General features: G+C 44.9%; 1 protein-coding gene across 1 annotated transcript in view; it reads right to left on the bottom strand.

Moving 5' to 3' along the window:
• Nucleotides 1-21,682, bottom strand: part of HS1BP3 (HCLS1 binding protein 3) — a 50,607-nt gene that overhangs the window by 8,032 nt on the left and 20,893 nt on the right. The window contains exons 5-6 of the mRNA XM_042032883.1: nt 3,424-3,575; nt 2,806-2,941 (exon numbers count right to left, since the gene is read on the bottom strand). Of these exons, the coding sequence (XP_041888817.1) occupies nt 2,806-2,941; nt 3,424-3,575 (288 nt within the window). The remainder of the gene's footprint in view (nt 1-2,805; nt 2,942-3,423; nt 3,576-21,682) is intronic.

Raw genomic sequence — 21,682 nt, 5'->3', positions numbered from 1 at the left:
CTTCTTCCTCATGTTGTGACAAGCACAGCCCATGCATATTTTGCAGACTCATTTGCCTCCTTAACAGCCTCTGCCTCATGAGTTATAGTCACTGCTGAGGATTCACTGCTGTGCTGACACTGCTGTGGTGCTGCTGCTGCTGCTACAACCACTCAGGTACCATAAAGATCACAAAGGATTCGGTTGCTCCTGTGTTCTGCTCTGAACATTATGTTTCTCCCATCCCCCTTTGGAAGAAGGTTCTGCCCTCCTCTGCCTTAGGCAGCTCTCTCCTATTCTGCCCATGATTCACAGTGAGTCAGACACTTCTCAGATCTACCACACACATGTGAGCAGACCCTGAGGTACCTGTGAATGTTCAATACACCAGTGAAGAGCTCCCACATCTTCATTATTCAGCTGCTCCATTGGAGTGCAGTGAACATGTCCAGGTTTCTGGACCTGCTGGTGCATCATACCTCAGGACAGTCCGAGATCTTAGCAAAATGTGCCCAGGTAAACTTTTGGTATGATACAACTGGTATGACTATGTCCAAGAGACCAAGATGTTTCCATTTCCCTCTCATAGCATATCCAGCTCTAGCCCACTAAAGGAACAGGTTGCCACAGCTCCTGCTCTGATCTGAGGGCAGGGGAGAGATTTCTTCAGTCCTTTTTGGGAAAGTAATTGTCAACATGTACAGGGCAAAGGCAGGACTTATTCTTAGGCCTCAAAATAAGCTCCTATGCCAGGAGATTGCAGAGTTCAGCTTATGTTGAACATTTTCTCACCACAAAGGGTCACTGCCTGGAAGAGAGACTGTGGCACTGCCCTGCAAGAACATTCCACACCATTTTCGTGGTAAGGGAAGGTGGGAGATGATGATTCAATTGCTGCCTCTATATTAGTGAGATCTGATTGTTCTGCTGAGGCTTCCAGCTGCACAGCAAATGAAGTGCATTTTGCACAACCACTGGAGAAAATTCCACTATGGGATTTCAGGGGACTGCAGTGAATTTGCATAGAGGGGAGGTGAAGTGTTGCATTAGGTTAAAACAGCACTGCCACTCCTCCTCCCCTCTTTGCCAGCAGCTTCTCCTTTACACTCAACTGCCTTGCATTCAGTTCATCAGCCCTCCACGATGTGCAGGTAACACCATGAACTGGGTTTACCAGGGGAATTTCAGAGGGTGTTAGGCAACTGAACATGTCAACAGATCCTGACCTATCTGCCTATACCTCTTGCACAGCCAGGAGTTGCCTCTGGATTCCCATAGCAACTTTCCCATTGGACCACTGGCATGATTTTCTGCTTCATTACATGTATTCATTTCCAACTGGATCTTGATGACTTACCAGCTATTGAAAGCACTGGGACAAATCAGGAATAAATGAAAACTACTGGAATTTAAAAGAAATGAAATCTTTTCTCATGGGTTCCCATAACCATCTGGGTGTGCTACTGCTGTTGATGATCTCAAACTGATCTGAAAGCATGATCTGCTGGTCTCAGAGCAGACTTCAGAGACCTTTCTCTGAACATATATAATCCAAAAGAGATTAACACGACAGATGGAGAAGTTCTCTCTGGTGGATAAAAATGCAAGGACTGCACTGCAACAGGCCCTTCTCCTGTAGTCATATGAACACTCTGGATGAGGTGCTGTATGCTGAGTTCACTAGCAGAGAAGAAAATATTGCAAGCACACATGTATTTGCTCCTAATGTACCACAGCATAAAATCAGGTCATGTCCTGCCCCATCAGGTTCTGTAAACATCAGGTGAGCTGTCAGGATGTCATGCAAGATGGCACCCAGCCCAATTTAACCTTTGTTTAAAGTAAGTCAGGTATTACTGCTCAGAGAGCCAGCACTTTTCCATGCATAGAAAGCAGCAGCTGCAAAATTATCTGCTTCACGAGAGCTTTGAAACCACACACAGAGTCTCTCTCCAGGGTTTAGTACCTACTATGGAAATCATACATCCTAACAGGAACTGGTTGACACAAATTAGCACTGGAAGCAGGCTGGCCTCATCATTCAGATGCCAGCTTGAGACCCAGAAGGAATGAATTTGACTCATTACTGCAGCACAGATTCCCTGTGTCTCTCCAAGCATTGGTTCCCTGCTTGATCTCTGGAGGATTATCAGCACAGGCGAACCAGCCCTGTGAGAGAGATGTCAGGGATAAATGCATTATGTGCTGATGTGTTCCAGTGCTACACTATCAAGGGAGAAGCAATAAATTATACCCTCCTACAACTCTGAGCTCTAGCCCTCCTTTCCACTAGATTAAAAATTAAATGCAGGGTGATAAAGAGATCTTTACTGCTGTAGAGGTATGCACAGGATCCCTCCTAGAAGCATGCACGGAAGTCTGTGAGCCATCAGCATGAAAATCATTCCTCTTGTGGCAAGAGCTCCTGATTTCACATCCCTGAAGCTGAACTGCTCTTCATCTCTGGGCTTTGTCCCTCACTTTTCACAATGGAGGTCAGGTTCCCTGTGGATCGTTTGCAGAAAGCAGAAGTGTCATGTAGAAAACGAGCAAGATAGCACAGCTTGGGCCTTCAAGACCCTTCCTTTGGAGTCACAGAATAATACCTTGCACCCCACCTTTCCCAAAGGGTCTTCCTAATTTCCTTTTTAATGTGTTTATCTCCAAGCTCCATGGCACACATCTTACATTTTACTTGTCAATACAAGTATTGATTCACAGTTTGCATTCTGAGTATTTAAGCTTTGCTCCCGAATTAATCTCTTTCAAGATCTAAATAACATCTCAGACCACCTTCATCCCACATGACAGATTTGAGATGAGTACCTCAGCAGTTCCTCAGTGTCCTCCTCAGGAGCCCTGCTCAGCACATAATTGCTGTGCTCACAGGCAGCTGGCAGCAGGAGTGAGTCACCCAGTCTCACCACCCCACCGAGGTCTGGGTCTTCAAATAACTTCAGATCTAGAAAGGGGAATCAGAAGCTGCTGTAGTTAAATCATGCTATGTAACACAATGCCTGCACTAACTAGTAAATCTGGCTGGTTGGGTTGAAAAAACAGATCATGTAGACAATTATTTTTTTTCCAAAGACTTCCAGCCCACAAAGTGCAGTAATATTCTGCACTCTAGGGACTTGATCAATCTGCTTTTTCCTTGCACTCAAAAATAGGTCACATTACTCTTGCTAGTGTGGCATGAGTGACTGTGGGACAGCACAGACCTTAATATCCCAGTTCCAAATGTGAGAACAGCTATGGGAGCTACAGGTTTCATTTGTTCTTTCTGAATGATTCTACATGATTCTGCTCAGTTGAAGATTTGCCTCAACATTTCCAAGTCATTATTTAGTCTGTATACTATGCATCACTGTAATTTAAAGGCTCAGTTATACACATGATTTAGATAAAATAATCTGTGCATATACAAATACAGAACAACTTTACTCTCTTTCATCTTTCTTCTGGGACCAACTGATGAGAAATCCTTTTCTGGGCCAAAGAGTCCTTCATCTGGATCCACCTCCTCTTCAAAAATGGTTAATTTGGGCTTCTCTTCCTTGGCTGGAGGAGCAGGTGCCTTCTTTGCTTTTTTAGTTCTAAAACATAAGAGAAAAGAAAGCCAGCTGCAACTCTTCATTTAACAAGCAAGATTTATGGCTAGAAAGTCTCATAAGCTGAAAATACATGGTGGGAGGCTATGAAAGGTTTAGACAAAGGTACACAGGCATCTGTTAATTGCTGGCAGGAATGGGATACTGAGCTGGAGGGACTGTTGGTCAGACCTTCTCTACCTGTAGCCATGTTGTATATTCTTAGTATCTGTCAAGGAGCCCAACGGGAATGGGAAAAGCAGAGCTAACAATGCTGTACTGTGCAAACTACCACTCAGAAACACTGAAGCAGTTTTACTCCTCCCACACAGAAAGCTTAAAATAAGAAAGAAGATCAGTTCCAGCAACACTGTTCGAGACAGACAGAAAGGGATGGATTGAAATACAAAGTGCAAGTTGGTCCATTGCACTGATCCCTTTGGACGGGTATTTAAAAATCCCTTTGGCTCCATTTCCTTGCCAGCTCCTGCTGCTGCTTACGATTGCTGCATACTCTTTTCATGAAGGTATTAGACAATCCCCTCATTTCCACATGGTTTAAACAAGGAGAGTTGACTCCCCTTCCAAGAGCAGAGTGAAAAGCACCTGCCTCTTGCTCTCATACCCAGGACTCACATTCCAGCAGCTGAAGCTACAAGGCAGCTCTCTCAAAAAGGCAGCTTGAGTTATTAAGCAAACCAGATGGCACAGAAAAGAAAATTTAGAGGACAAAAATCTTTGGGTGAAAAGTCCAATTCAAACTGGGCTGAAAGAGAAGCAGTCCCTACGACAGCATGTCCTTCCAAAGTAATTGCCATATTTCAGAGATCTTCACTCTCAGCAGCCCTGGCCCTGCAATTTCTAACATAGCCCCTTTGAGTGCCTCTTCCAATAGAAGATCTGATCTCCTTTGCAGAGAGCAGGTCAGGTTTCAGCCTAGAACAAACCCAATTATCAGCACTTAACATGCCACAGTCATCAAAAACTAAGAACAAGGTCAAAAGATTATGCACACATTCCAACTACATTAAAGGGTCTTGTAGAATCCTCTTCCAGTTACAGCTGCACACGGAAGTGGAGTCCAGTTACTTCCAGTTATTTTCACAAGTTTATTATCAACAAACTGTAACTCATGATATTATCTTGCTACCACCATTTTGCAGCAAATGCAGCCTAAGAGCAAGCCCCATGCAGAATTAAATATTGCTTTATTCGGAAATATACCCTATGTGATACACTAAAGGTATATGAAGGTGAAGCAACTAGTTTGCTGAACTATTTACGACAAAAACCTTCATTTTAAAGCAGAAGAAACTTTAATGAATTTCCCTTTTTTTTGCATTCATATTCATCAGGGATATGCCTCGAGTAACTTCTGAATTTGAGCTACTCTTTTGAGCTTTGAAAGCTCAGCTCCAAGGAACTGCTTCAAACTGAAATATTTGTGAAAGACCCTTCTTTCAAAACCTGCCAAAATCTGAAGTTATAATATGTACAGGCAGCTTTCACCCAGGATTTCTACAAAAACCCAAATTCATTGTTTTATTAACTGTAGTAAGGGATCTATCATTCAAATGAACCTAAGTATTAAAGGAAAAGGTAAAACAAACAACAACAAAACCAGAAGAACAGTAGGACTGAGTCTTTCAGAGCTGACAAACTGATTAAAAAAAATAATTAGTAAATACAAATAAATCTGATCTACTAGGGAAGAAGCAACATTTATTTGCATAATTCATACCTCACAAAGTAGTCTTTGAGATGTGAATGACAATATAGGTGAGGATTTGCCAACCTGGAGAATGCCAAAAGTCTTTGACAAGACTCGTTGTCCATTCAGAGAGTTACAACAGCTCTCCTGATGCATAAGAAGAGCCCATCATGGCACAGGTCATTATATAAAGGAGCCAGTACATTGCCAAGCAACAGGTCTCCACCCCCATGAAGTTAGCAAGGAGTTTACTATTAGTTAGCTCAAATATTTGCAGTAAACAATACCAGAATGGTGGGAAATACCAAAGAAAGGGAAGAGAATCATAAAGAGCATCATAAAGAACAGCATGTAAAACAAAAATAATGGAACTGAAAGGTCCTGGTAACAAGCCTCTGTGGAGTCTGGCCACCAAACCAGCCCACTGACACGGGCTCACTTTCTGTTTGGCCAGGGGACTACACTGGCAGCTACGGGGCACAGGGCCAGACCTGCTGGGCCTGTCTGGTACTGGTATGAACAGGAGGAAGTTGTTTTTCTGCCTTCAAGTTGTTTCCCCTGACTACTCTTCTAAGGAAGCCACTGCTGAACTGCCAAGTAATTCCAGCATATCCACACAGGGACTCTGTTGAGGTCAGTCCCTAAGCGGGAAACAGGATTCCCACGGTTCTGTATTTAGCTGTGCCAGTCCAGACTGTACTGCTGAGCAGAGGTTAATGGATGAGAAGGGGGGTGTGAGAAGTTTCAGAGCCTGTCTGAGGTTCTGCAGCTGGCCTGAGTGTGCATCTTGCCTGCCCACCTATCCTCTCTCTGTATATTGGTGCTACCTCCCCATGAGAGGGCCCAGGGACTCAGCTGGAGCTGAGCTGATCGTGAAATCCCAAGCTGGCAGCCAGGCAGAGAAGAAGCTGCAAGGACAGGTAATTAGATGACAATGATGTACCAGGGTGCAGTAAACTTGTGTAGGAATGCAGAGTCTTTGGGGAAGACAGAAATGAAGGAACATTGAGTCTTCCAAAGTATTACTGTACTCAAACCCTGCACTTCATTAGCACCTTCTTCATACATCATGCTCACAACCTTGGCATCTGACATTTTGAAACTATCAGCATCCAGCTGGCAGAAGATGACCCGTGTTATTGCTATTTCTTCATTTATGAAACAAGTGAACTTTGGGAACATCACTCTAGTGACTTTTAAAACCTTAACAAAAACCAAACCAGCCCTAAAGATGATGTATCCTTTGTTCAGCAGAAACTATTTACTCAGTTGAGCCTTACTGACGTCTGTGGTGGCCGGTGAGCCTACGTTACAAGGGATAAAGAGTGTCTGCTGGTGGGACAAGTCCCTAGTACCAAAAGATTCTCCTCAGGTTAGGGTGACCAGAAAAGCTTCTCCCAGGGTCCAGTGTTCTGGTATGTTAATCTACCCCAGTTCTGCTTCCCTGGTTGGCCCGTGGCCCCTCCACCCCCTTGCTACCTTATATATTTCATATCCCAGAAAGTTCTCCACTCCAGGTTCTCCCCACTGGCCTTTGCCCCTCACCACTCCCCCAGAGCTTCACCATTGGTCCCTGGTGCTTGCCCCACTCCCGTACTTAAACCTGAGCTTTCCACTGCTCTCGTCTTTGCCTCTGGGATCCTTCACAGTGTGGAAGCAATAAACTGCTCCTGTGGAACTCTGTGCAGAGCCCCTTCCTGCCTCTTTGCCTCTGACCATATTACTGAAGCTGTGCGTGCGTTTGTGCGTGCACGCCTGGGTGAGTGTGTGGCCTGTCCTGCTGAGCGGCTTCGCTTTGGAGACGCTTTTGAGAGATCGCTGCACCTCACGCTCCAGCACAGAAACTGCAGAGCCCACGGAGCCCGAGAGAGCGATAGATGTCTACACAGGAAGCACTATGAGAATACCTCAAATAACACTCCTGTCTCCTGCTCTGACTAAAAAGGAGCCAGACTGCCTCCTCAGTGACTGTACAGAAAGACTGGCCTCCTAACTGACATGGACCAAAACTGGACGATCAGAAATTAGAGTATACAAATCCACCTAGGCAGGCTGCTGGAACACTTTAAAGTCCAGCTGAGACTCCTGGCTCCCAAATGCTGCTCAAATCACCCATGAAAATGTCAACAAAACCCTGTATGCAGACAGTTTCAAACCTCACTCACTTTGTGAGCACAGTTCTCCTGTTTACTGACACAATGTAGGTCACTCATTTGGCAGCCTCCAGGTCTCACTGGCACAGCCACAATGCACAAAAGCTTTCTGTGGAAAATGGCAACGAGGATGGCTAAGAGACTCCAAAGTCAGAAGATTTCCAGACCTGTGTGTGTGATAGCGTTTGTGAAACACTGGAACCCCGGATCCAAAGCTGGGTAACACTGCTTTAAGTCACAGAGCATGTCTACTGTGCTCCATACAGAGAGGAGTCCCTGCCCCATGCTCACTGCTGGGTTAAAACAATGAGTGTCGTTATCAAGAGCACATGTAACCTCAGCACACAGGCAGAAGTTTTCAGATTTTATTATTCTGAAAATATGACCATCTCTTTTTTATAGAAATAAGATTATGCTCCAGAAAAAGAGTGTAACAGTAACATTAAAAAAGACTTATTCAGAATATACATACTCATATATTAGGTATCCATGGAATTTTACAAGGCAAGAGCTCACTAATATAAATGGACGTCCCAATTCCCACAAATCTACGTTCAGGCTTGAACAAAACAGCTACAGCTAAAATAGCAGCAATATTAGCACATCTTGAAAACCACGTCTGAAAAACAAAGATCCTATACACTAGTTTGTGCAGAAAACAAAATGTCATCTGCTGCTTTCTTTTCACTCAACAGTGCTCATTTTCCAGAGCTGCCTGATAACAACAGACAGGACAAAAGGAGTCATTCTCATCCGCTTTGGCCAAGGGATGACCAATAGAAATTCAAAGCCCATCACTCACACAGCCTCACTCCTAAGCATTAAGCCACCACGACAAGTGCTGGCTGCAGGGATACTTTACCTCACACAGAAATATTTTCCTTGTGGACAACACGCTAATTTACAGTATTTTAAATGGCTTTGGCATGTCTCAAAATAAGATCATGTGTAACTGATGAAATAAATCTCCAATTAGAAATCATTTGGAACAAGAGCATTCAGTTGCAAAGTTTGTCTGCTGCAGCTCCCAGATTAGGTCAGCCTTGGATTATTGTTCCAGCAGAGCAGCAGATGGAAAGAGAGCCTGAAGGAACAGATTTTTCTCAAGGGTTCAGAACTCGAGAGTACCTGTTCTTCCTAAACAAAGGCAAGCTGTGTTTATAACCTCTCCCCAAGTTTTCTGATTATATCCTTTTCCAATGTAATTTGAAAGCAGATGAGAAGACCACAGATGGACAACTTTTGCTTAATACACAGATCATTAGCAATAATCATAATACAGAAAACATTTCCTAAAATGTTTTCAACTAAATAATTAATAAAGCACTCAGGCACTCATAAGCCTGGCAAGGGAATTAAGGTTACAGAGTAGACTGCAAAGAAAGAAAATTAACATAAAGGAGATTTCTTTATCATTTTCCTCAGATTTTCTAGACTAAACCAGAGTGTAAGACTTGCTGAGGGAGAACAGTTTGGACTTAACAAATTCTGAAAGACATTATTCCTTGGTTTATTTCCTTTAAAGTCACTACTCAAGATAAAGGAATTACTTTCAGGAATAGTTACATTTCAGGAATTACTTCTCAGGAAACTCTTTTTAACCCTATAACAATTACATGCTAAGAAAAAAAATTCATTCTCTTACATTAATTAATGATTGTTACAGGTCTGTCGCTCCAAAACGAACAAATTCTTGAGTGAGTACTGTGTTGCATGCCTGTAAAGTGATGTCTATATGGAGTATAACTCAGCAATAAAATGTGCCACAGGAATCTAAATTTGACCACTGTAATTAAATCAACCTGCCAACATCATCCCTTCACGAGACATTCTTCACAAAACATCCTGAGCAGCCTCACAATCCAAGTCACCCAAGCTGAAACTGTGTGTGAAAAAAACTTGCTAGTGAGCATGTTTTCTGCCACACTCTCAACAGATTTGGGAGCACTTAAAAAGAAGGCCTCACAAAGAGGAAATTAAAGGTACTGAACGTATGCAATGTCATGCTGAGACTTCTTAAAAGTAGCAACTAGAAGTGATGAATGCAAATAGCAACCATTTTGGCGAAGTGATTGGTTTCTTCAATGCTGAAACCCCCTCCCCTCCCCACATGAACACACTACTGTAGCTTCTTGTTAGAGCTATTTCCTGAAAAAGCACTGAACATGTGAACAGTTGATACCTCATCTACACACATTCACACACTCATTTTCAGATGTGTTGGGCACTCACACCTCATGCAACAGTATCATCAGAAAATGGTTTGGGTTGGAAAGGACATCAAAGTTCACCTATTCCAACCCCCCCTGCTGTGTACAGGGACACCTGTCATTAGGTTGCTCAGAGCCCTGTCCAACCTGGCCTTGAACACTTCCAGGGGTGGGGCATCATCCACTGCTTCTCTTGGCCAGTGTCTCACCACCTTTATTGTATTTATATCTCATCTAAACCTACCCTTTTTCAGCTTAAAACTAAAAGTTTTAAGGTGTTGTCTCACTACAGGCCTTGGCAAGATCAAATCAGCAGGATCTGCAACTGTCTGGTGCCTCCTTCCAGGACAGGCAGCCTGACTGTAACCGCTACCTCTACTTAATAAAGTTTTAATTTTAGGTTATTTAATCTTTCACTCCTCACAACAGAATGCTGCCAGCCCCCTGGCCTCACACTGTGCTCCTCAAGAGGAGACCATTTCCACTCTGCTACTGCCTCACCTGAATTGCCTCCTCACCACATTCTAAAGCAAAACGGCTACAGGAGCCCAGACTGCAGACCTAACTCTATTTTTTCTCTGTCTGTCAACAGAAAAGCTTCAAATAGGATAGAGGATGTTTGCATAAAAAATGTCTGGCCTCTCTAATCCCTGACGCTCCACATAAAGCTCAGTCTGAAGGGTACCTTTCCTTCTCTTTGCCTGGTACCTGCACAGACCAACCCCCAGCCTACAGAAAACCTCTAGCAACCTGCACATGATGTTCCAGTCTTAAATTTTGTCTGACATACGTGTCACACCACATCTAAAGAGCTTAAGAAAAGCTTGAGAAGGGCCAGTTACCAAGGCAGTGAGCAGATTCCAGCAGTAGCCAAGCAGGATTTGCATCAACTGGAGGAGGGATGATGGGGCTGAGCCTGGTTCCCCACTGCCTTCCCTGCCTCCCATCTTACTGTTCACAGAGGTCACTTTTTCCTCTTGGCTGTGCCATGGGTAAAACAGACCTCTCACCACAACTCAGAGATGGCTCCATAGGAACTACAAGAGAGGAGGACACAGTGAGACATTGTCAGAGCTAAATGACACTGCTGTTGCAGACACAGCGCCGTGCTCCGGCTGCTGCCTCTCCTGCTGATCATGAGATCAAAACATCTTCCATGAAAAGAGAACACAGCTTTCCTGCCTACAGGTTTCTTGTGATGATTTTTTTTTTAACAGAGGTAAGATAAAATTGCTCTGGGTGAAATATTCCCTAGGCCATGGATATACCTATTGCACAAAGCAATTCCACTTGTGATGTTGCAGACACTGCTGGAGGTCAGACTGTAGGGACAGTCACACCAGGGAACACCCCAGATGCAAACTCTCCCTCCTAGGCAAGACACTGAGGCTCTGCAGTGGCAGCTGCCTAGGGGCTGCTGTCTGCTGTAAGCAGAAAAATGCCTGACATAATTCTGCATTTTTTAAATTGGATTCCTATTTATGATTTTGTCGCTAACTAGCCTGAGCTCTTAGCAGAGAAGCTTTTGCAAGGTCAGTAATTCCAGGAGCTGGGCACTGAGCTTGATGTGCCAGCACTTGGCTGTCAGGCTGGAGGGGAGTCCAGTGGGGAAGCACCATGAGCCCCTTGGGGAGCACAGGGGGGCTGGGCACTGAATCACTGGAACCTGCTGCCAGCAAGCCACAACACGTGCCTGAAAGAAAACAGAATGAGCAGCCTTCACAAGTGTTCTGGCTTATGCACATGATCCAACTCACTGCTGGTGTTATTTGGCAGCCATGATAATATTCCAAAATCGTAACAAAATTCCCCTCCTACCGGCAAAAAATCTCTGAGCTCAGCCCAGCCACAGTGACACACTATTCCCACAGCACCCTTCAGAGCTGGCAGATAGATGATCTCAGGCCTCCAGCTAGCATCTCTGAGGATTATGACTTGACACAAGCAACATGAGCCTGTAGATCCACACAACTCCTTTCAGAGCCCACTCCTTGCTCTCCTGCTCAGCCACCCAATGATCTGCTCCTGCCTGCCAGCCCCTTGGGATGGCTGCATTAAACACTGAAGGCTCCTGTGCTGCAAGGAAAATGGATCAGGGAAAACAGACTGTGGGCAGAAATGCTGGTAAACATCTCAGGCTCTCATACCCCAGATGATGTGAGACCTCAGGCTTGTGTGGGGACAAAAAGCAACAAACATAGTGCTCCATCAGCCAAGGAGAGCCTTTTCCAGGCTTAGCTACTGGTCACTCACAGTGTGAGCCTGATCCTTGGGGTCAGTTTGCTGACTCACAAATCCTAAATGCACTCAAAGAACATTAAAGCTCTACACTGTGAAGAATCTTGTACCATTTAATAAGTTGGAGACGTGAAAAATTACCTGAGGTTTGGTAAGGAGAATCTTTGGTTGAATACACAGAACAGAAACTGTATCACTGATCTGTGTCAGTAAGAGGGACTAGTGGAAAAGTGCTGAAATGATGCAGGGGAGTAGCAATTACAAGTAACTGCACAATGTTTTAAGCTTTTATTCCCTGGTGTTACAGTGGCTATGGCAATGTTGGAGGAAGAATGATGATTTCAGACAGAAAACACAGACCCAGGGCATTTCAGGATTTGGATCCATAGGCAGAAATACTACAGCAGACCTTTCACACACCATGTGGCCAGGACAGAGAACAAACACCAGAGAGTCAGTGTGGTTGTAAAAATACAGTACGTCAAACATGGTCAAAATGCTGATTCATAGGGCTGACTTGTTCCTGTAGCCGAGCCCCTTCATGCTGCCCACCCAGCTTCTGGCCTCACTCCTGTCTCACTTCATCTTCCTTTGCTCTTCCAAAGGGGACACTGGTACCTGCTGTACTGGGTTTGCATGACAAGGTTTTGGTAGCGGGCAGGGGCTACAGGGGTGGCTTCTGTGAGAAACTGCTAGAAGCTTCCCCACGTCTGACAGTCAATGCCAGCCAGCTCCAAGAGGGACTCCTCACTGGCCAAGGCTGAGCCCACCAGCCACTGTGGTAGTGCCTCTATGATCGCATAGATAAGGGAGAAAAATTATTCTGCAACTGCAGCCAGGAGAGAATGAGAATGTGAAAGAGTCCTGCAGATGCCCAGGGCAGCGAAGAAGGCAGAGAAGATGCTCCAGGTGCCAGAGCAGAGAGTCCCCTGCAGCCCCTGGTGCAGCCCATGGTGGGGCAGCTGTGCCCCGGCAGCCCCTGGAGGCCCATGGGGGAGCAGAGATCCACCTTCAGCCTGTGGGGTATCCCAGTCTGGAGCAGATAGATGTCTGAAGGAGGCTGTGACCTGTGGAGATCCTACACTGGAGCAGGCTCCTGGGAGGACCTGCGGCCCATGAAGAGACAAGCCCACACTGGAACAGGTTTGCTGGTGGGACTTGTGACCCCATGGGGGAAGAGTGTGAGGAGTCCTCCCCCGGAGGACAAGGAGCAGCAGAGATGACACGTGATGCATGACCCCATCCTCCATTCCCCATCCCCCTGCACTGCTGGAGGGGAGGTAGAGAAAATCAGGAGTGAAGTTGAGTGCAGGAAGAAGGGAGGGGTTGGGGGAAGGTATTTTATAATTCAATTTTATTTCTCATTATCCTACTCTGATTTGACTGGTAATAAATTCAGTTAATTTCCCCAAGCGGAGCCTGTTTTGCCTGTGACGGTCACTGGTGAATGATCTCCCTCTGTCCTTATCTCAACCCATGAGTCTGTCATAATTTCTCTCCCATGCCCAGCTGAGGAGGGCAGTTGACACAGTGGCTTTGGTGGGCCACTGGTGGTCTCTCTGAAGAAGGGAAAGATTTTGACAGTGAATTCCACAGCAAAGGTGCCATGAGCACAGGAGGCAGCACACACACCTACCCTGTGAAACAAGAGGGCTGGTGCAGGACTGTATCCATCCTTTAAAACACTTGGCCTTGGTCTTCCCTTGTTCTGTGTGGTGTCCTGGAACGAATGTTTATTCTGCATCTGTTTTTAAGTTCAAAGTGCTTGAAATAACATGAGGGTTGTGCTAGAGCTCTGCAAAGTCATAGCCTGAACTGGTGCTAATGACATGCTTTGGGCACAGAACAAAGTGGGGGTGTTTGAAGGAACAAAGACTGGTGTGATACTGCCAGAAGACTGTATATGGAGGGAAGCTTGATGTCCATGTCACCTTCTAGAAATGGTCCTTGTGAGGGGTCCTGGATACCAGCCCCTTCCAGGAAGAAGTGATAAGCAGAGCACAGAAAGGAGACTGCTGTCCTTTGCCGTCTCGTCCATTTGGCTGTAGGGTTTAAGGACAACTTCGCATCTTTCGTAATATCCACCAGCAGCACACAGTGGCACCATGACGGCATCCCTCCTATGAGCAATGGTGCTGTGCTGCCAACAGCTGGAAAAGGACTGGCAGACCAGCTCCTCCGTGAGAGTAAGGGCTACAACAGGCTCCACCTCCAATTAAACCAATGCTTACTGTCAACAAACCACAATGTTTGGATAGCCCCAAAACACCTCACAACCTTTCAGAATTCACTCTCACAGCACCTCTGAACATCAGAGCATGCCAGCACTGTTCCTTTACAGGTCAGGAACAAAATGTGGTCCTGAAAACCAGAAGTGAGCTATCTGCAGCCTAAACAGGATGTCTTTGAAATGAAGAATTGAAACTAATTCTCCTGAGACTTTGGCACACAGTTCTGGACCATGTGCTTCTCCTTCCTGTTCCAGCATCCTGCATTGTGTGGCACTGCCCTTGTCTCTTGGCAGCACCACTGAACAAATAAAAACAACTCCAATGAGGTCAGGGTTTGGTGTAACGGCCCCTGAGGGAGGAAGTGTGGGTTTATCCCTCAGGAGTCTCTTGAGAACACATTTGCTTTTTTTCATATTACAGGAACAGTTGGGGCCATGGTTCTGTCACTCACAGTCAAGAGGAGAAAGATGGATGATTCAGGAACAAGTTCCAGGCCAAGACTGTTACACACAACAACAGCCTATGCTGGCAGATAAGCCATCACACAGATGAAAATTGAGATGTCTGTTGCAAACAGGTCTAGGTAATGTTATCAGATAGTTTTGAGGGCATGACATCATGTTCTGTGTTTAATGATGCCATCAAGTATGCCTCAGATGCTATTACAGACAAAAACCAATAAAGCAAGGAAGAGAGAAGCTTAGAAGCCTTCCATTCATGCCACTCCAATCCATTTGTGTATCGTGACAAAGAGCAGTTACTACAGAAAATCGTGGTTCATAGAGCAGACTTCAGAAAATAATCTATACTAGTGAAAATCGAAGTCAAGATCTTTTCCAAGCCACCTGATACACCACAGCTCACACCCACATGGGTGAACTCTGTTACAGCCCAAAAGAGGCAGGCTGCACCTCTCCAGCCCCGGGGTTGCTCCTGAGCTATGCCACCACCCAACAGAGTGCCAGTTGAGAAGAGCCACAGCAGCCAGACCACCCTTGCTGCAAAATGCCCCTGGGGGTTTATGGCCATGGAGCATCCTCAGGTGCCAGGCATACACTCAGCACTGCCTGTACCTCGTTACAGGGCCCCAACTGCTCCAATCCTAACTCCTAAAAATGCACCTTCCTCAGGCTTCCCTGAGGGCAACAAAAGGTCAACAGCAAATAAATGTGGTGAGTGCTTGGGCTGGGATAATTGGGGCACAGTAAATGCCTTGTGAGTTTTTAGCATGCTCCCCGGTATGAATTAGGCCCAGGCTAATTATTGCTTTCCCAAATGATGCCTAGACAAAGTTTAGGGATCAGTACAAGCTTAGGGGCCCTTCCTGTTTTGGACACAGCCAGCTTGCTCTGGGGAGCAGAAGGATTTAGCTGTTGGACAGAAGCTACTTTATTCTAGTTGGCAAAAGCAACGCTACAGTTCCTCTCTGCTTTTATTTACTAGTTTAGCCACAGCCAAACCACCTACCAGAGCTGTGTATTTCACTGTTGTAATAAATTTTACTCCCCCTGTGATCTGGATATGACTGGGCATCTCAGGCAATATGGAAAGAAAGGGTTTGACTCTTACCCAAAATGTACAGAAGGTAATGGAAAGCATTTCTTTTGCTTCAATGACAATGGTCATTAAGAACTATCTGAATGCCACATTTCTGTGCAAAGGGAAATTTTTCCCCAGGCAGATCTATAAAATCAGTTTTATTCCTTTTACTAAAGGGATAATGGAGAAACCTAACTTTTAAGTAGTGTGATATGATCCAAGAAATTCAAGTGCAGAATGAAGAGCTGCTGAGTCCCAGATGCATCTGTCCTTAGGACTGTTCCTTTTTAATTGATTCTTCAGATGATTCTAGACCTGGCCAAATGCTGCAAGGCGCAAGTAGTAAGAGATATGACCCCCCAGGTGTGTTAATTAGTACCAGCCTATAGTTATATAGCTAAATCATGCATTTTTGGCAAAGTTTTACAGATGGCTTTCAAAAATGGTATTCCAAAAGCTGATTCTTTGATCCTTTGAAATGAAGACAGAAATGTCTGCAGCAGGTCGAGGGGGAAAATGGAACAATGGTTTTAGTAAGTCTGCTGAATTAGGAACCTGACAGCATTAGATGAAAGGAAAAGCAAGTCTCCCATCTCGACTTAAACTGAGCACACATTCACCCCACAGCTTGTATGGCCAGAAATTCTGTTTTACTCAGTGAACAGTAAAGCAATAGGGCAGCTCTGAATCCATCCTCATTAGCAGTCTGTCTCATCTATGAGCAGTTCCCTGCATCTGTCGATTAAAGATTTGTCCTGCCTTGGTGAAAGGAGCAGGCTCATCGATGAGGTAATGCTTTTTTATTCTAATTAAGGACTTGAGTCATCCTATTATTGTAAAGTCCATGAAACAAAACACGTTTAAATCTGCCCAATTACATCATGTTCAATCCTCTTCCAAAGGAGAAGTAAAAAAAAAAAGAACTTTTGATTCTGTGTAGTTATAAATTTATCCTGTAGCCTCTCTAAAGGATCTCCTGCCTACTACTCCTCCTGTCTCAGTTAAGTAATGCTGGATACACCTGCAGAGCGGCTCACAGTAGCTCCTGCACACCTTCAGTGCTGCCCAGCTCTGCTGCAAATGCCTGTGCGTCGCTGCCATACGGGAGGGGGAAACCAAAAGCCATGAGTTCACTCAGAGGACTATGGAAATTATTTGAAAGCTGGTGCCAGCTAGTGGCAATGGCATTTTATTCCAGTTCCCTGGTATTACTTGGCTCTACAGTCCTGTATACAGAAAAGTCCATGTTAAGTTTTATCCCTTTAGTACATTGTAAACAATGAACCAGGTCTGTTACAAATCCTGTGAAATCTTTCTTAAAAGCAGACAATCTGCTTTAGCAATCTGGTCAAATTCCAAGCTGGGTATTTGCATTTACATGGGTGCAATTCCCTCTGCATTTCCAGTTGAATTAAGTGTTCTTCACTTACGGCCTGATGCTGCAATGAAGTGTTGCATGAAGAAATTAAGTCCTTGCTGCATTTTACCCCAGGTGTAGTTACATTTGTGTTCTGCTTGAAAACACCACCGGATGGTACACACAGCTGCAACACTACACAGACAAGAGAGCTATTTTCAGCCCTTTGGGCTTAGGATGATGGCATAAACACAAATTAACTATTTATAAAACCCATTAAAGTATATTCTGTGTTCTAATCAGAAAGAAAATGAAGCACATTAAAATAATTACTTAAACTCTTTCCCAAAGGATCCTCATGTTCCACCTATGTATGCACTGGAATCACTCAAGCCAGTCATGACAGAAACTCACCACTGAACTTTAAGCCAGGCGATTGCTTAAAAACCTGCGGAAATAATGACTGCATATTCTCGTGGGACCAAAAATCCAACACTAGACAGGGAAATATGAATGCAGATAAGGACAATGCTGGCAGAGGGAGGACTCTCACAAGTTTTCCTTAGGCCAGGGAAATGCCTATTTCCAAAATAAAAGAAAACACAGAGCAGCCAGCTTTAGAGCTGTGAGTTGTGTATCTACTCCAAACCCCACCAACAGTGCGAGTTCCCTAGCTCTGATCCCAAGGTACAGTTCTTTCTGATTGCCAGGAGCAGACATAGCAGCAATTACCTGTGCAATATAGAGCTCTTATGCACAGAACATATGTCAACTACAGGCCCGGGGGTACCCAAAGATCTGTTTTCCTGAGCATAATTCTATTCAGTCTGCCCTCCCAAAGAAAGCCATGAGAGAAGAGGGCCGAGACCTTCACATGTCCAACTCAACTCCCCTGGCTGGACAGTACAGCCAGGAAAGGGTCTCAGGTCCACTGCCTGGAGCCACACAAGCCTTGGTAGAGTTATGCCAAGAGATCAGGCTTCTCCCACTCAAAAGACGTAACACAGGATTAATATGGATGATTCCGTGAGATCCAGCAGCTAAACGTGGCTTAATTTTCCATCGTTTTCTTTCAATCACCCTCAACCTTCCATTTGTGGGGGAACAGCAAGATTTGCATTAAACAAACACATTGGAAGCTGTTCTCAGGAGATGGGATTGGCGGCAGAAGAGAAAGGAAAGCCCACTGCATGGGAAAATACCACTCACAAAGCATCTATCAAAACAAAAAGGTTCAGGAGAGACAAACTGGAGGGACTGAATTCCTGCCGACCTGCTTTACTCCCTAGTCATTCACTTAAAAACAACCCCAAGGAGAGGCTACAAAGTTGCCCCTAAAAAAGGTTGAGACCAGACAATTTATGAAAAGTGAGGCTTTTCCTTTAACTGGGTAGGTATTACAGAATTTTTGCTCCCTTTTCTTCTTTCTCCTCTCTTTGATGGAGAAGAACACTATACCAGACTATTATCCTTGGTTTTCAGAAAAATTTCATCTGTCAGTAGAAGACCAATGGGGTTGTTTACTGGGATGTTGTGAACTGCCAATCTGACAGCAGCTGGATGGGAATTGTGACAAATACTTGTGTCACTTGGCAAAGTGATGGTCAAACATGCCTTGCAACCTAAGCTTGTGACTCAACAACTGACAGAAAATAAAGATTTGCCTGTTTAAATCTCTGAAGGCTTCACAGCTGTGAGCACGAATACACACACTGCTAGGAAAACAAAGCCCTATTTTCTCGTTCATTGTTTTGACTATCTGAATTTTATTAAAGAAAAAATAACCAGTATCTTCTCTCTTCTTTGATGTTTTGACACCTTCACTCTCTCTTAGCTGACCAGGACAAAAAGACAAGTTGTTTTAATGCTGTGTATAAATCCTACTGAATTCAGAGGGGAAGGCAAACACGTACCTGGCTGGACCAAAAGGCAGCTGTGAATTTGCGAGTGGCTGAGGAGTAGGATGCCTGAGGAGTGGCAGGAATACAACCCTGCCAGCCAAGGACCAGAAGGCACAGCAGCTGAACACAAATTTTGACGAGTTTGCTCCAGACCATCTGTCCAGCAGACAGCAGCTGTGCTACAACACCATTCCAGCCTGCAGAAATTTTCTTCCTTGGAGGGGAAAATCCATAAGAAAGTACACTGCCCTCACCTATTACAGCTCTGGGCACTCCACCAATAAAACCACTTGGAAAGATGCTAAATGTAGGATTCCCCTTAAGCTGACTTCTGCCTCTTCAACAGCCACTCTCAGCTGCCCAAGGTTTCTGGCAGAGGAAGCGAGATCAAATGTTGCCACTTTGAGGCATTTCGTCCCTGAAGACAAAAGGCTGAGGCCATTCCAGGGTCTTCTACCACAACAGGGAAGAGCAAAGGAAAGGGAGCACTGGGATCAACAACTGAGGAGTCAAACTCTAGCCTGGCTGCCATTAAGGGGCTGGGAAACACGAAGGTGTAGGATGCAACCCAGAAACAACTGCTGGCTTGTGTGCCAAGGTATCTCCTCCTGCAGCCTGCCTGGCTCCGCAGGCTCTAGCAAGGCCAGGGCTGGCTCCTGGCTGCTCATTCCCTGCCAATCTGCTGCTCCAAGCCATCACTCATTTCATCTGCAGCCAGGAAAAGCACTGAGTGCTTTAATAATCTCCTCACCAACTAAACCCAGCAACAGCAAACCTCTAGCACTGGAGGTGCTTGAGCTTGACCCCAGCAATAAACAGCTACACAGATTGAAAAAACCTCTGGCAGAAGACACCCAAAAGGTCAGCCCTAACCAGCCCCATCCCTTCCTAACTATTGTCAGGACTTAGCTGTAGCTGTGTTTAAACACAACAGATGCAAAGCTTCCACCTACCCACGTGTCTGTATTCCTCAGGAGAGGCACAAATCTGGATGAGGAGAAGCCACCAGGGGAAATCCTGTGAAACAACAGTAAAGGCACAGAGTCGAAACTCTCCAGGACTCACGAGGAGATAGAAGAACTCTTTCCTAGGGAATACTCACCTCTGTGCAGTTTGCCAGGAAAAACCTATGCCTGAGGAAATATATGCTGACACTGAAAGATTTAGGGAGGCAAAGGAAAAAGGACAGAAGGGAAGGAACTGTGTGTGGAGGAGAGCCTCCTGTGAGAGCTGCAGAGAGCTGATGAAGACAGGAAAAGAAAGCTCAGGAAAAGGTGGGTTCTCCCAAAGTGGTGAACAAATATTACCTCAGAAGTTAATTGCAGCTGAAAAAATGCATGCACTGAAAGGGCTGCTGCATCTTTTAACCCATGAGGCAGCCACACTCCTTTTCCAGAGTTGCTGCTACTTTGTTCAGAGGAGCTGGTTTGCAGTCATTTTAATCAGCTGCTGTCTGATGTTTTTTGGAACGAACTGAATACAAGTATTAAATTCAGTTGTTGTTAACTCCAAAGTGGGAGGAGAGGGATGCTAAAGCTCTTGGCTTCAACATACAAACAGTAAAACTCTGTATTTCACCCACAGAGGAAGAAGAAAAACCCAATTCAGTTACTGTGATGTGTTTTTTAACTTGCTTTAAGATTAAGACCTAGAAATGTGAACTTGATCTTGCTTGAATTAAGTAAAAAATCCACAACTGGATGCCTGAATTCCCTACAGAAAGCCAAGCCCTAGAGAACCTTGAGGGCAGAGTGGAGCAAAGATGGCAGCAGGCAGAAAGCTCTGTGGGTAGAGGAACATAGGGCCATACTGGCTTTTTTAGTAATGCCTTCACAGCCTGGGCCTGAGCACAGGAGCTCAGTTCAACAATTCAAGCTGTTAGATCAGTCCCTGGTACCCCCCTGGCATGGGACAACCTGCCTTCTGCCAAACCATCCCAACCACAGCCCAGGAGGCAGCACAGGCCAGCAGCCACTTCCAGTGGGCATTCTGGACACAGCCAACCTCACTGAGAGGACAGGAGAATGCCATGGTACAGCCACGGCCAGACACAGCTCAGTCAGCCCTGGCCAAGGCACCCTGGCACGGCCGAGCTGGCTGAGCACTGCTGCTGCTCTCGATCCCTGCTTCACACAGCTCCCCTCTCTCCATGCCAACCTCCCTCAAACCACTGGCAAATCACACCTTTTTCCATTGCAGAATTTTCAACAGTACCATCAAGTTCAGGTGAATAGCTAATCCAACTTGTGTCTCTCTTCCATGCCTTGCCCTTCAGAGGATTAGCCTCTTTCAGATCCATCGCTCTTGTTCCTTTCATTCCTAAAGGCATTCCAGTTGGAGAACTCCCTGCAACTGAGACTAGCCACACAGTACTATTTTGCAATTTATGAGGAAAATCCTTTAAAACACTGTTAAAAGATACTGCAAGCTCTAAAAACCCAGATACCAAAGCACCATGGTAGCCTACTAAGGTTTTAAAAATATGTATCTGCAATGGATTTAAAGAAGATTTAAAGAAGAGTGATAAAGAGTGATAAAGAGCAGTGACAAAGCTAAGTCAATATACCTAATATTGCCCCTACAATGGGGAGTTAAATATGTATCTGATTTCCTACTTATAAGGGAATTAAAACATTTTAACAAAGGAAAATTATAATGATTGTGGCTTGAGAAAAAAAATGAAAAATGACCCAAATCCAAGAGATGCTAACTTTAAAAGAATGCTATGAGATCCTTACAGCAACTTACAAGTCACTGTATACTTACAGTGCTA

The sequence above is a fragment of the Corvus kubaryi genome, unplaced genomic scaffold (genome assembly GCF_017639235.1).
Source record: "Corvus kubaryi isolate FWS band 111438036 unplaced genomic scaffold, C.kubaryi_AGA036_p1.0 37354, whole genome shotgun sequence".
Taxonomy (NCBI): domain Eukaryota; kingdom Metazoa; phylum Chordata; class Aves; order Passeriformes; family Corvidae; genus Corvus; species Corvus kubaryi.
This window is presented reverse-complemented; position numbering and strand designations above follow the sequence as displayed.